Source organism: Petromyzon marinus, chromosome 15 (assembly GCF_048934315.1).
Source record: "Petromyzon marinus isolate PM22_M1 ecotype Great Lakes invasive population chromosome 15, UKy_Petmar_22M1.pri1.0, whole genome shotgun sequence".
Taxonomy (NCBI): Eukaryota; Metazoa; Chordata; class Hyperoartia; order Petromyzontiformes; family Petromyzontidae; genus Petromyzon; species Petromyzon marinus.
This window is the reverse complement of record NC_133681.1, coordinates 14423892-14438753: the sequence shown is the minus strand read 5'-3', so window position 1 is coordinate 14438753 and position 14862 is coordinate 14423892. Positions and strand designations below refer to the sequence as shown.

Below are 14862 nucleotides of genomic sequence, written 5' to 3'. Positions count from 1 at the left end.
ACAATGCATGTGTTTGCAAAAAAAATATCTGTTCCAAAACAAACATTAACAACACGTGAACCAGACCATTTGGTGGCTTCAGACATACATTGAAAACCTCGTACCCTGCACTCAAAGTTCACGCGGTTCTCTCACAAGGCAGCACATCCAGTTATGACTGCATTGCTTTGAGTCAGCTGAAAACCAGTTCAGACATGTCCCGTTGAATACAAAAGGCGTTTCGGATGTCAAACCACAATGCTAATTACGTAGATTGCTTTTTGTATCTTGCTTCTGCCAATGTAGCCTTTGGGTAGACACTAATATCAAGACTCGTCTTGTTTTGATTTGCTTGGCTAAAGCGGTAACAATTCGTAACTCATTGCTGGTATTTTTCTGTCACTGGGAATCTGTAGACATTGCATCTGAATAAAATGTTGTCCTTCACTCTAGAAATACTGTACCACACTTCACTGCGTGGCACCAATCTAGCAGCGTATATCTCTTTTTAATGGCAGTCAACATAAAACAAATCTGTATTGTTTAAATGAGTACTTATATTTTCCAGATAAAGTCCGTGATTACTAGTAAAATGTTAATACAGTAATAATGTACAGGCCTCTGTCAACACCCTGCTGGCTGAAAGCCTCCCTATGCTGTGTTGGTCATGGAGGTTGTTTGACCATACTTCACCAAGACCATTTAGAATATCAGTTGGCAACGATGTTAGCCATGAGTTGAAAACATATTTAGGTCACATGCTTCATAGCGCTGTGCCCTAATCCAGCGCCACCACTCTGCCATCTATAACACAGCGATATAATCACAAATAATTATGAATAACATATAATGCTGCATAACTGTGTATCTTTTTTATTATTAAATCACTTGACTTACAGCAGGTATTTGACAGGAGCAAACAGTGGCCAACTCTTGCCAAGAGTGATGTGGAATCTGTGATGCCTGCAGGCCAAATAAAACAACTTGACCACGCTCATTCCGTACGCACGGCATCTAGGGAGGCTCGCACATTCATCCTCACGCATATTCCCACGTACATGTGGCAGGTTAATGTGGGATAACTTTTGCAGTGAATGTATTGGAGGCGCGATGACATTTTATTTTCACCACAACCTTTTCACCTTGGAGGTGGTGAACTGGTCCCAGCTGCTTCCCGTAGGTCTCAATTCAAGCTCTGCACCGCCGCATGTGCTGACCGTAATGTGCGTGCGCCATGTGTCCAGGCCTACCTGCTCGCCCTCAAGACCCAGTGGTCTTGGCTGCTGCAGCTGTGCTCCTGCGTCGAGACGCACCTGGCCGAGAACACTGTCTACTTCCAGGTAGCTACCCCCCCCCACCCCACCCCGACAGCCTGTGGCCCTTTAAGCGTCAGCGACGTGCAATCGAGCTGCCATGTCCACGTGAGGCTCAACTGGGACGCGTGGTCAGCACGTAGACCCACCCACTTTTATATAGCCACACCCACTCAGTCACTAGCCCCTTCCACACAGCGAGTGGCTTTGCTCTTTCTGATGTTGACCCGTACAATTGCTCACAGCCCTCTATCACGACAGCTCGTTTTTTTGGGAAATTTAGCAAAATAACATGATATGACAATTTTACAGCCATAATATATGCCAATTTTACAGTAGTTGCCACTGGTAAATTGTCACGGTCAATGTATTTACTAAGACCAACAAAGGCAACTTGGTACGGCAGTGGCATGAACGGACAGAGTTGTGTCTAGCAAATAGAAACCGTTGAGAACTGGGATATTAAGAGGCTATTGAGACCACTATCGACAACACCTTGAAAGGTGCTCGTGAACAGCTGTTGCCATCTGCGGCCTAGAATACAGCACAGGGGATTTCTGTGCGTGAGTGTGTGTGCGTGGTCGTCAGTTATTCAAGGATGCATGGGATCTGGAGAAGCATCTGCTATTAGAGCTGTTAACGTGCACAATTACGGCCACCTAAATTAAGATTACCTTGATAGCTTATCAGATGAGCGCTTGCCCATATGGCCTGCAGTACCCCGTGTGTGTGCGTGTTCATGAGTGGTCATCAGCGTGGGGAACGGTAGTGCAGCGGTCGGCGTGTTGCGCCACGAACCCGGTAACCCGGGTTCGATTCTCGCTCACGGCCAACGCCAACAACGATTATTTGAACCGGTCCTGGGCCTTCCCAGGTCCGACTCAGCCTCAAAGGGGCCACTGGCGCGGTGTGTAAACATCACCACCAGGGGAGACAAGGGTGGCCGGGCGTGGTGCCGGCCATCCACCCACCCACCCACCCCCTGTGCGCCACAGTGCCGGCCTTCATAGGTGCCACTCGCTAACAGCGCTTGACCCTTCAAGTGTGTCTTTGTGGCCATCAGTTCTTTAAGGATGCCCGGGAGCTGGAGCAGCAGCTGCGGCGCGTGCAGGACACGGTGCGTCGCCGCTACGCGTGCGACACGAGCACTTCGCTCGCACGCCTCGAAAACCTCCTCCAGGATGCCCAGGTGAGCAGGGAATCGGCATCGTCGTCATCATCATCATTTACTGGACATCTGTGAACAATAGATTTATAGCTCATTGGATTCATCCAGTATAATAATAATCATTCAGATTCTGATCATCAGCCATAACCTATCCACCGCTGGGTTAAGGCGTCCCTAAGCCGTTGCTTTCTTGCACGGTCCCGCGATGCAATACTCGGCTTTTGCGACCAATGTTATCCATTATAGAGGTTTTTTTTGTTTTGTTTTGGGTTAGATCCCGTAAATGTAATTGTGCCGTTAAACCCGCTGCCACCCGACACAGCCGACCAGTAAGGTTTCTCACGTAAACAAAACATGCCAATGAGTTTCTAGCTCAATCCCGACCCTGACGCCTGTATTTTTTGGAGTTTGCGTGTCTCTCTCCCCGTGGGCGTGAGGATTTGTCTTCGGGTCCTCCGGTTCTTCCCTCCACATTTAGACTCAACACGCGTTTGGAGTATTTGGCTGCTGTAAATTTCCACGTGACAAGCCACCTTGTTGAGCTATCATTTGTGATTGCCAGGTCGCTTCTGGTAAAATAAAAAATAAAACATTAGCGCTCTGAGCCACTTGCAGTCTGTTTCACAGCCTAAAACAAACTAGACCAGGAATGTGGGAATGTTCCACACTCCGATTTAATGCGTTACAGAGCAGGTGAGTGAACGAATTATGGTGAATGTGTGATGGCTACAGGAGGAGAAGGAGCAGCTGTCGGAGCTCAAGGTGGGCACGTCGAAGCTGCTCAAGCGAGCCAAGGCCGTGGTGCAGCTCAAGCCTCGCCGGCCCGAGTTCTCGCCGCGCTCCCCGACCCCCGTCACGGCGCTCTGCAGCTACCACCAGGACCAGGTGCGGCTGGCGCCGCACGGCCTCCGCCGTTTGGAGCGTCGTTGTCGTCATCGTCGTCGTTGTCGTCGTCGTTGTTGTTGTCGTCGTTGTTGTCGTTGTCCTTGTCGTTGTCGTCGTTGTTGTTGTTGTCGTCGTCGTCGTCGTCGTCGTTGTTGTTGTCGTCGTCGTTGTTGTCGTTGTTGTTGTCGTTGTTGTTGTCGTTGTTGTTGTCGTCGTCGTCGTCGTGGTCGTCGTCGTTGTTGTTGTTGTTATCGTCGTTGGTCGTTGTTGTTGTTGTCGTCGTTGGTCGTTGTTGTTGTTGTCGTCGTTGTTGTTGTTGTCGTTGTTGTCGTTGTCGTCGTTGTCGTTGTTGTTGTCGTTGTCGTTGTTGTTGTTGTCGTCGTTGTTGTTGTTGTTGTCGTTGTTGTCGTTGTCCTTGTCGTCGTCGTTGTTGTTGTTGTTGTCGTTGTTGTCGTTGTCCTTGTCGTTGTCGTCGTCGTTGTTGTTGTTGTCGTTGTTGTTGTTGTCGTCGTTGTCATTGTTGTTATTGTCGTTGTTGTTGTCGTCGTTGTTGTTGTTGTCGTCGTTGTTGTCGTCGTTGTCGTCGTTGTTGTCTTGAGCGTCATCGGCGTAATGTGACGAGGAGAGCGATGTCTTCGAAAGTCTCGCGGAGCAGTGCATCGCCCCAGTTTGGAGAACAGCCACGTAGAACCATCGCCCGCCTGCTGTGAAACTACTGCGGACTGTGATCGTCTGAAAACATAGCACCCTCATGTTGGCCTTGTGACATAAATAATGTTTGTTGCGTGAGAGTCAGACTGATAATTATTAACATCTCCAGAGCGGGAACTTATATATACCTTCTAATTAAGTACAAAACGACATTTAAAATATTTGAAAATCATTGGTGACTCGCTCGACTTAAAAACCTGGACGAATCTTGAGCAGATGTTAACTACCTCACCTGGTATATAGGAGGTCGTGGGTTCCATCCCGACCCTGACACCTGCTGCTGTATATTTGGAGTTTGCATCGTCTCTCTCCCCATGGATTTTCTCTGGCTGTTATACATTTTCACGTGACAAACCACTTGGTTGAACTATCATTTGTGGTAATGTTGCTCCTCAAAAATGGCTATATAGCTCAGTGGGGTATATAGCTGTTTTTGATACTCCGACTGATGCTCCTGTTGTTTGTGGAGTGACTCATGCAGCCAGCTGTGGCTCTAGGGTTTGGTGTTACATGTTATTTATTTAGTTTATTGTTAAAAATTCGGTCACAGTTCCTATGATCACTGTTACATTGGATTTATGGCTTTATTTTGGTGATTTCTAAAAGTTTTTTGGTTTGGCCATGTTTTTGTTTATTGTAGTACGGAGTTAGACTGATGGCCTTAATCTAAGTTGTCTTGTTGTTGTTGTTGTTGTTTGACTTGCATCCCACTGGGATTTTTGCATACAGCGTTGGTGTACGGTGCTATTTCAGGAATATTTTGATGTTTTTTCCTGGATTTTCTGTTTGCACAGTCACATAGTCACTTTAAGATGTTTTCTTGTTCATGTTTTTGTTTTTTTTGTTTGTTGCGGTTGCACCCGATTCAAGAGCCGAATGGCTCACAGGGCTGTACCAAATAAATGAAAAAACTAAAATGAAAATGAAACCTGGTAAAATAAAAAAGAGTGGAATAAAAAAAAGTTTAGTTTAGCAGCCCAGGTTTGAACCCAGGTGCTCGGCAGCAGTGCCAGCTGGAGCAATGCACTTTTAAATCTCGATGGAAAACTCACTGCATTGGATCTGCTTTTGTGTTTAGTTTCTTGTCCTTTCCCGCACCTCCAATTAGCACGGTTGGCGACGTACGATTGTGAAAGAAGTTCAACGTACACACACACACACACACGTGTACTCGGCACTCTGAGCGACACCTAAGGGAGAGACGCACGCGATCTAAACGGGTGGTGGTTTGGGGGGGGGCTGCCGCTCACGTCGCCACTTACGAGTGTCTCGTCCGCCGGCGCCGCTGCAACAGGTGACGCTGACCAAGCACGACGAGTGCTCGCTGAGCGGGGTGGAGGACGGCCGCTGGACCGTGAGCAACCCCTCCGGCCGCTCGGGCACCGTGCCCTCTGTCTGCTTCCTGGTGCCGGCGCCCAACAAGGAAGCGCTCGACTCTGCCGCACGGTGAGGAGGCACCTGCTCCGTCACCACCACCGCCACCACCACCACCACCACCACCGCCACCGCCACCGCCGCCTACCGAACCGTTGTCGAGCACGGGGGGGGGGGGGCCCTTTAGGGCGCCGCGGTGGCGAGATGCTAATTCCCCCGCGTGGGTATACGGAGGTCGTGGGTTTGATCCCGACCCTGACGCCTGTATATTTAGAGTTTGCGGTGTCTCTCTCCCCATGGACGCGTGGATTTTTACTCTGGGTCCTCCGGTTTTTCCCTTCACGTTTAGTATCAACACGCGTCTCGAGGGTTTGCCTGCTATACATATTCAGGTGATAGGCCACTTTGTTGAGATATCATTTGTGGCCAGGTCACTTCTAAAAAAGACTTACATAGCTCAGTGGGTCGCAACTGGTAAAATAATTTATTTGTGAATTCAGCCTCCGGTTTAGCGCCTCGGAAACATGGCGAACACCAAAAATCGACCCCGAGTGTCCGCCTATTTTACCGTATTCTGTCCGTGACCCAGACGCTTATATTCCAGTCGGCTCTCCATGTACAGCCCTCTCTCAATCTACTATCGGATGAAAGCCACCATACAGTGAGGGGAAAAAAATATTTGATCCCCTGCTGATTTTGTACATTTGCCCACTGACAAAGAAATGATCAGTCTATAATTTTAATGGTAGGTTTATTTGAACAGTGAGAGACAGAATAACAACAACAAAATCCAGAAAAACGCATGTCAAAAATGTTATAAATTGAGTTGCATTTTAATGAGGGAAATAAGTATTTTTAACCCCCTCTCAATCAAAAAGATTTCTGGCTTCCAGGTGTCTTTTATACAGGTAACGAGCTGAGATTAGGAGCACACTCTTAAAGGGAGTGCTCCTAATCTGAGCTTATTTTCTGTATAAAAGACACCTGTCCACAGAAGCAATCAATCAATCAGATTCCAAACTCTCCACCATGGCCAAGACCAAAGAGCTCTCCAAGGATGTCAGGGACAAGATTGTAGACCTACACAAGGTTGGAATGGGCTACAAGACCATTGCCAAGCAGCTTGGTGAGAAGGTGACAACAGTTGGTGCGATTATTCGCAAATGGAAGAAACACAAAAGAACTGTCAATCTCCCTCGGCCTGGGGCTCCATGCAAGATCTCACCTCGTGGAGTTGCAATGATCATAAGAACGGCGAGGAATCAGTCCAGAACTACACGGGAGGATCTTGTCAATTATCTCAAGGCAGCTGGGACCATAGTCACCAAGAAAACAATTGGTAACACACTACGCCGTGAAGGACTGAAATCCTGCAGCGCCCGCAAGGTCCCCCTGCTCAAGAAAGCACATATACATGCCCGTCTGAAGTTTGCCAATGAACATCTGAATGATTCAGAGAACAACTGGGTGAAAGTGTTGTGGTCAGATTAGACCAAAATGGAGCTCTTTGGCATCAACTCAACTCGCCGTGTTTGGAGGAGGAGGAGTGCTGCCTATGACCCCAAGAACACCATCCCCACCGTCAAACATGGAGGTGGAAACATGCTTTGGCGGTATTATTCTGCTAAGGGACAGGACAACTTCACCGTATCAAAGGGACGATGGACAGGGCCATGTACCGTCAAATCTTGTGTGAGAACCTCTTTCCCTCAGTCAGGGCATTGAAAATGGGTCGTGGATGGGTATTCCAGCATGACAATGACCCAAACACACGGCCAAGGCAACAAAGGAGTGGCTCAAGAAGAAGCACATTAAGGTCCTGGAGTGGCCTAGCCAATCTCCAGACCTTAATCCCATAGAAAATCTGTGGAGGGAGCTGAAGGTTCGAGTTGCCAAACGTCAGCCTCGAAACCTTAATGACTTGAAGATTTACAAAGAGGAGTGGGGCAAAATCCCTCCTGAGATGTGTGCAAACCTGGTGGCCAACTACAAGAAACGTCTGACCTCTGTGATTGCCAACAAGGGTTTTGCCACCAAGTACTAAGTCATGTTTTGCAAAGGGGTCAAATACTTATTTCCCTCATTAAAATGCAAATCAATTTATAACATTTTTGACATGCGTTTTTCTTGATTTTGTTATTGTTATTCTGTCTCTCACTATTCAAATAAACCTACCATTAAAATTATAGACTGATCATTTCTTTGTCAGTGGGCAAACGTACAAAATCATCAGGGGATCAAATACTTTTTTCCCTCACTGTACATCACCATGCTGGATGTTGCAAATTGGTGAAGGGTCAGATATCGCTCGCCACCATAATTAACTATGGCCAGTAATCAAAGTCAGGTCGCCCAGTTGGGCTGCCATCTGGTTATGAATTAAGATTGCTTACTCAGCAACCTATTTGCCCATCCCATCAGTGATTAAGCCTAATTGTGGGATGCTGCACCGTGCGTGTGTGCGTGTGCACATGCGCGCGTGTGTATGTTTGTGGTTTGTGCGTGTGCGCGTGTGCGTGTGTGCGCCCACTGGCCGCAGGGTGGAGCAGCGGTACCAGGACAGCGTGTCTCTCTGGAAGCAGCTCTACGGCAAAATGCAGGGCCTGTTGCTGTGGCAGCACCTCCATGCCGACATGGGCATCGTCACGGCCTGGAATATCGACAACGTGAGCGCCGCGTACTGCTCACTACTCGTTAACAAAACGACAAACACTCAGAAAAGCCATGACGAGGAAACGCGGGGTGGGCTATCAGGTTCATTTGATCTTACTTAAGGTATGAGGTTGGGCGGATGTGGGTCCCTTGTTCCTTTTCTTTCCCCAATCCCCTTGCACCTATCCAAATTGTCTCGAACTGACGAGACCAAGTCGCTCGTCGAGCCGCCACCCCCGCTCGTAACCCGCTCTGCCCTCCGCCGTGCGCCAGTTCCGTGGGCTGGCAGAGCAAGACTACCTGTCCGTGATGGATGCACTGGAGAGCCACTACGGGCAGCTGGAGGGCCACAACGAGGCGAGCCAGGCCTTCTCCGCGGCCGAGATGCAGCAGCTGCGGGGGGACGTGGCCGCGTGCCGCGCGCGCTACCAGCAGCTGCTGGAGCAGCTTGTGCTGGGTAAACTCGCGCTCGATTTGTCTCCAGTCCTCGTCTCGCGTCGGCTCTCGGAAAACTGAGCAGGGTATATATATGTGATGATTTGTGATGATACCCCCTACAGGACGTCTGTGAGACTACTGTACGTGCGTGAGACTACTGGACGTGCGTGAGACTACTGGACGTGCGTGAGACTACTGGACGTGCGTGAGACTACTGTACATCTGTGAGACTACTGGATGTGCGTGAGACTACTGGACGTGCGTGAGACTACTGGGCGTGCGTGAGACTACTGTACGTGCGTGAGACTACTGGACGTGCGTGAGACTACTGGACGTGCGTGAGACTACTGGGCGTGCGTGAGACTACTGTACATCTGTGAGACTACTGGACGTGCGTGAGACTACTGGACGTCTGTGAGACTACTGGACGTCTGTGAGACTACTGTACATCTGTGAGACTACTGGACGTGCGTGAGGCTACTGGACGTGCGTGAGACTACTGGACGTCTGTGAGACTACTGGACGTCTGTGAGACTACTGTACATCTGTGAGACTACTGGACGTGCGTGAGGCTACTGGACGTGCGTGAGACTACTGTGCGTGCGTGAGACTACTGGACGTGCGTGAGACTACTGTACGTGCGTGAGACTACTGGACGTGCGTGAGACTACTGTACGTGCGTGAGACTACTGTACGTGCGTGAGACTACTGTGCGTGCGTGAGACTACTGGACGTGCGTGAGGCTACTGTACGTGCGTGACACCACCTCGCCCGGTGCGTAATCACGCGTGGGGGGCCGGTGTGACGACGCGTGTCCCACAGAGGAGAGGACGGACGAGGACAGCGAGCAGCTGCTGTCGGACCTCGCGGCGCTGTCTCAGCAGCTGCGGGAGTGTCAAGAGCAGCTGACTCACGGCGTGCGTGCCCCCCTCGACGCCGAGACGGCTCAATACGTGCAGCTGTGCTTGACCGCGCAGGAGGTGAGCGCGCTGGGATGTCCGAGGAAAGCCACGTCGGGCTACGGAACGTGCAGTGGGTTGTTTACAACAGGCCTTTCCCTCCCCTGTGCCGGACCAACCCGTCGTGACGTCGTCCGTTCTCCCCCCTCCTGCTGTCCACAGGGGCTGCACCGGGAGGTGGAGAGCCTCGGCTCGGAGGCGGACCGGGTGGCGCGGAAGTGCGAGCCGGTGCTGAGCCAAGGTGTCGCGAGCCCTCGCCTCCACGCTCTGAGGTCCCAGCTGGAGCAGCTGCAGCACTCGCTCCGGCAAACGCACAGCCTCTCGCTGCTCTACCGCGACAAGTACGTGGCCTCACGTCGACCGCCACACGCACTCTTGCGGTCCCGCGACCACCGCCCCCGGGGCCCGACCCGATCTGCCGTGGTTGGCGCCGGCGATAGGTTTCCGTCTGTTTTTTGCTTCGCAGTCGGGGAATGACGCCGTGGTCGTCCGTCCCGTTTCCATAAGGGGGCAGGTGAAACCTGCTCGAGGAATTGACAGCAGCGTCAGGCTCGTCGGCGAGTTGTATACAATGTAACAAGGAGTTCACATCGGAAGTGTCGCCGGGCGTGAGCACACGCTTTCACTGAAGTTATGCACGGCGAGCGTGCGACGACATGTTCCGAAAATTGGAGTGGAGAAATAAAGGCGTGCATGAAGATATAGGAATAGGTTTTACCCTTTCTGGAAATCAAACAGGTGTTAAGATTAATCTTCTTTGGTTCTTTCGGTAAAGTCACGTAGAATGAGAATAAAATAATAAATTGATAAAATAAAATAGCACAATAATATTCTCACGACGTTTCGGCCACAACACAAGCGGCCTTCATCAGGTGAAGGGGACGAGACTGTCTGGAGGACAGCGCTGGAGTGAGAAAGCCACGCTGAGATCACGACCTTTAAGCTGTGTGAGAAGAAACAGAGCGCCTTGACAAAGGAATTAGCATATAATTTAGCATTGAAATGGCTGAGTGATTAGCTTGTGACTGGTCACAGAAAAGGCTATGTTAAAGTTAAAGCATCCCGTGTAGTTCTGGGCTGATTCCTCACCGTTCTCATGATCATTGCAACTCCACGAGGTGAGATCTTGCATGGAGCCCCAGGCCGAGGGATATTAACAGTTCTTTTGTGTTTCTTCCATTTGCGAATAATCGCACCAACTGTTGTCACCTTCTCACCAAGCTGCTTGGCAATGGTCTTGCCAAGCAGCAGTGACAAGATTGTAGGTCTGACATCCTTGGAGAGCTCTTTGGTCTTGGCCATGGTGGATAGTTTGGAATCTGATTGATTGATTGCATCTGTGGACAGGTGTCTTTTATACAGGTAACAGGCTGATATTAGGAGCACTCCCTTTAAGAGTGTGCTCCTAATCTCAGCTCGTTACCTGTATAAAGACACCTGGGAGCCAGAAATCTTTCTGATTTAGAGGGGGTCAAATACTTATTTCCCTCATTAAAATGAAAATCAATTTATAACATTTTTGGATTTTGTTGTTATTCTGTCTCTCACTGTTCAAATAAACCTACCATTAAAATTATAGACTGCTCATTTCTTTGTCAGTGGGCAAACGTACAAAATCAGCAGGGGATCAAATGCTTTTTTCCCTCACTGTATGCAGTCTTGAAACTGATTGGTCCACACCAGAGACAGCTTTCCTTAGAGCCTAGTCTCAAAGTGTTAGACCAGAAAACGCCACAAGGCGAACAGCACCAAGACAAAGCCACTATCAGGGGTGATCAGCTATATAAGAATAGGTTTGACCCTTTCTGGCAATAAAATAAAAAAAAAACTGTTTCTGGTGTGGACCAATCATTTTCTTAGACAATGCATATATTAAATTTTTATTTAAAGCTTTCGTGACTGCCGTAATTCATATTCATAGTTTTTTCGGTAAAGTCACGCTGAAGAGAAACAACAAAATAACAAAATATATATAAAACAATAAAAAATTCTCACGACGTTTCGACCATAACTCAAACTGATGATGACCGTTTGAGTATAACCCAACGCGGCCCGCCGCGTAAATAATAAACAAAAACAATAAAAAACTATTTTGGTTTCACGAGATAAGGCCCACTGAGCTATGGAGCTCTTTTTCATAAGTGACCTGGCCACAAATGACAGCTCGACGAAGAGTGGCTTACCACGTGGACATTTATAGCAGAAGCCAAATACTCTAAACGCACGTGTATAAATTTGGAGGGAACAACCGGAGGACCCGGAGAAAAATCTGCAACCGCGGGGAGAGGAAACACCCAAAATCTAAATATACAACAGGCTTCAGGGTCGGGATCGAACCCGCGACCTCCCGTACACCCCGGCGAGGTAGTTAACATCTCGCGGTCGCGGTGCGTGCACTGACGGGCGGCCGATGCGCTGCGGCATCTCGTGTGCCCAGGCTGAGCATGTTGAACGAGGTCAAGTCCAGCATGGAGGAGACGGAGCGACTTCTCGCCTCCTACGAGGGCCGACTCTCCGAGGAGAGCGCCATCCCGAACGAGACGGACAGCATCGACGCTTACCGCAACACCGTCAGGGTACGCGCTGCTGTCGTTCTCGTCGTGCTCGCCGCCCGGCAGGTTCTTGGGCTCGGCGATTGTGGTCCCGGTACGGCTGTGGGGGGGGGGGGGGGGCGCTTTCAAGGTACGGGAGGCATGGCGGGACGTGTTTCCGTCGCTCCGTCGAAACGAAGCAGCCACTGGGCGCTCATTGTCCCCAGCTCGGTTTTTTTTTGGAAATTTTGCCAAAATAACTGAGAAACGCAGCCCGAAAATTACACAACGACCATTCCATTCAAAAGAATTTCGGCCACTGCACGTGTTGTAGGGTAAACTTTACGAAAGCCAAGAGCCCCGTGGCGGTGCCCGTGCAGGCGTGGGGGTGGCTGGAGGGGGGTGGGGGGGTGGCCATGGTTTTATCGCGCCTCATTCGAGACACAGAAAATAAGAAAATTGGTATTTTATTTTATTGATATTGACTGGAGACAACATTTTCGTACGGCCCCCCCCACTCCTTCTCCCCCCCTCCTCCCCCCCACACCTGCCGCCCGACGAGAGGTTTCTGGATCTACCTGTGCACCGTTCATCACCGTCAGACAAGTTGTTTATGCGGTCGTGCAAATCCAGGCTGAGAAAACGGTGGTGACCGCAGTTGACGGTAACGGAACCCTGGGTTTGCCATCGCCTCGTGTGTGTGTGTGTGCGTGGGGTAGTGTAGCGGTTAGCGCGCTGCGCTACGAAGCTGAAGACCCGAGTTTGATTTTCGTTCACAGCCAACACTGATTATTTGAAGCGGTCTTGGGCCTCACTGAGGTCGACTCAGCCTCAGATGAATACCTGGTATGGTGTGTTAACATCACTGTTGGGAGCACAAAGGCGGCCGGGCATGGTGCCGGCCACCCACTCCTTTGTGTACCGTGCCAGCCTTCATAGGGGCTACTTGCTAGCAGCACTTGCTCCAACAGTCTGTTAAGGCTGCACGGGGGGATCTTTGTCTTTGTGCGCACGCGCGGCAGCAATGGCAGACGGAGGTGTCCCAGAAGCGGCGCTCGATGCGGGGCCTGGAGGAGGCCCTGGACCGCGCGCTGACCGTGGGCGAGCGTCTGTCGCGCACGCACGGCGAGGCCTGCGTGGACTTGGCCCGCATGCGTGACGCCACGCAGGCCCTGCAGGGCCGCTGGGATAGCGTCGACGCGCAGGTCGACTCGCGGTGAGAGACGTGCACGCACGAACGCATGCACGCAAGCGCGGGAATCGGCATTGGCCTCTCTTCTATTACGAATTCATCAGAGAACCCAATGCCCCTTCTTGCCCCGGTCTTGTGCCGTTGCTCACCCGTTCATTATGAGAACACAAGGAGATTAATCGGCAGACTGTTCGATCCGATTCGAGGTAATGTCAGGGAATGGGTAGTGTCACGTGACATGAAAGGCATTATGGGGGAACTTAAGCTTTGGTCACGATCACGCCTTGTGCTGTCCATCCTTACCCTTGCGACGAGGTGCGTGTTTGCCAGTGGTCGCTGCGGGTTGTTTGATTTACACGGTCACGAATGGGTCGCTGCAGGGTCCGTGACCTGGAGAAGCTGTCACGCATCCTGGGCCACTACCGTCAGTCGTACCAGACCATCATGCAGTGGGTGCAGGAAGTGGGCAGCCAGCAAGAGGAGCCCCTCCCCACGCAGACGGCCGACTACCAGGAGCTGAGCTCCCAGCTGAACCAGCACAAGGTGATCACCTGATATTATCAAAAGCAATAGTAATAATATTAATATCGCTATGCGGACTTGCGAATGTATGCTTTTCTGAGGATGATAACTACTTCAGCTGGTAAATAGGAGGTTGTGGGGTCGTAGGTTCGATCCCGACCCCTGACGCATGTCTCGCCGTGGTCGCGTGGATTTTTCTCCGGGTCCTCCGTTTTTTCTCTCCACATTTAGAAATGTGCGTTTTAGAGTATTTGGCTTGGATAAATTTCCACGCGATAAGCCACTTAGTTATGCTTTCATTTGTGGCCAGGTCGATTCTGAAAAATAGCTACATAGCTCTGTGGGCCTCACCTGGTAAAATAAAACTGTTAGTTCGTTATAGCACATGACACTTACGCCTGTAGCATTCAAGCTTCCCACGCTTCGCCTTCGCGATTCAATACGTTGTCACGATTTGGGATTCCTGGGATTCAAACTCAGGCTGTCAGGTTGCCAGGCTGTGCAGCGCGCTCTCCACTCTGTCGCCGATCGACGCCGAGATAAAAAAAAAACATTCTCGGTTTATATGCTGCTGAAGCGTTTCACGTGTTAGATATTCACGCACACAGAAGCAGACGCCACGCAGTCATTGCCACCGACTCTGAGGTCACCGTGTCGTTTTCACCCCCACAGGAGCTGGTCACTGAGATCGACAGGAGGCAAGACAAGGTGAACGAGTGCCAGCGTTACTCCGAGCAGTACTGCGCAGCGCTCAAGGTGAGCTCCGCGCTCCATTCGCACTCGGCTCACACGGGTCGAGACCAACGGCAGAGGGACAGCCGAAGGAGGGGACACGCCCGGGAGGATGTTCACCATGGAGGTGGAGGGATACAATCAGCAGGTGTACAGGCGTTGTTAATGGATTATTGCCTCACGAGATTGCGAGAAATAGTGACTTTTTGAGGCCTTCATCCAGTCGTGGAGAGATCATGGCTGATGATGAGGATGGTGATAAGGTATTTTTGTGGCTAAAGTGTGGCTGACGATGGCTTATGATGAGTAACTTACGTTTTTAATGCTAATTTCCGATAATAATAAAAATATTAATCTTGATTAATTCGAGGCATAAACATTTTCAGTAATATTTTTTAAGCGAGCC

General features: G+C 50.3%; 1 protein-coding gene across 8 annotated transcripts in view; it reads left to right on the top strand.

Annotated features, from left to right (window-relative positions):
* The window catches only part of LOC116942711 (plectin-like), a 123636-nt gene that overhangs the window by 69464 nt on the left and 39310 nt on the right, over positions 1-14862 (top strand). For all 8 annotated transcript variants that reach the window (XR_004402842.2, XM_076067319.1, XM_076067320.1 and 5 more), the window contains 12 exons: positions 1224-1319; positions 2356-2481; positions 3193-3345; positions 5351-5502; positions 7970-8096; positions 8356-8539; positions 9343-9500; positions 9642-9820; positions 11917-12055; positions 13033-13226; positions 13583-13745; positions 14397-14480. Coding sequence is in view for 7 of the 8 variants with exons in the window: in XM_076067319.1 (XP_075923434.1) it covers positions 1224-1319; positions 2356-2481; positions 3193-3345; positions 5351-5502; positions 7970-8096; positions 8356-8539; positions 9343-9500; positions 9642-9820; positions 11917-12055; positions 13033-13226; positions 13583-13745; positions 14397-14480 (1755 nt within the window). In the remaining variant the exon portion in view is untranslated. The remainder of the gene's footprint in view (positions 1-1223; positions 1320-2355; positions 2482-3192; positions 3346-5350; positions 5503-7969; positions 8097-8355; positions 8540-9342; positions 9501-9641; positions 9821-11916; positions 12056-13032; positions 13227-13582; positions 13746-14396; positions 14481-14862) is intronic.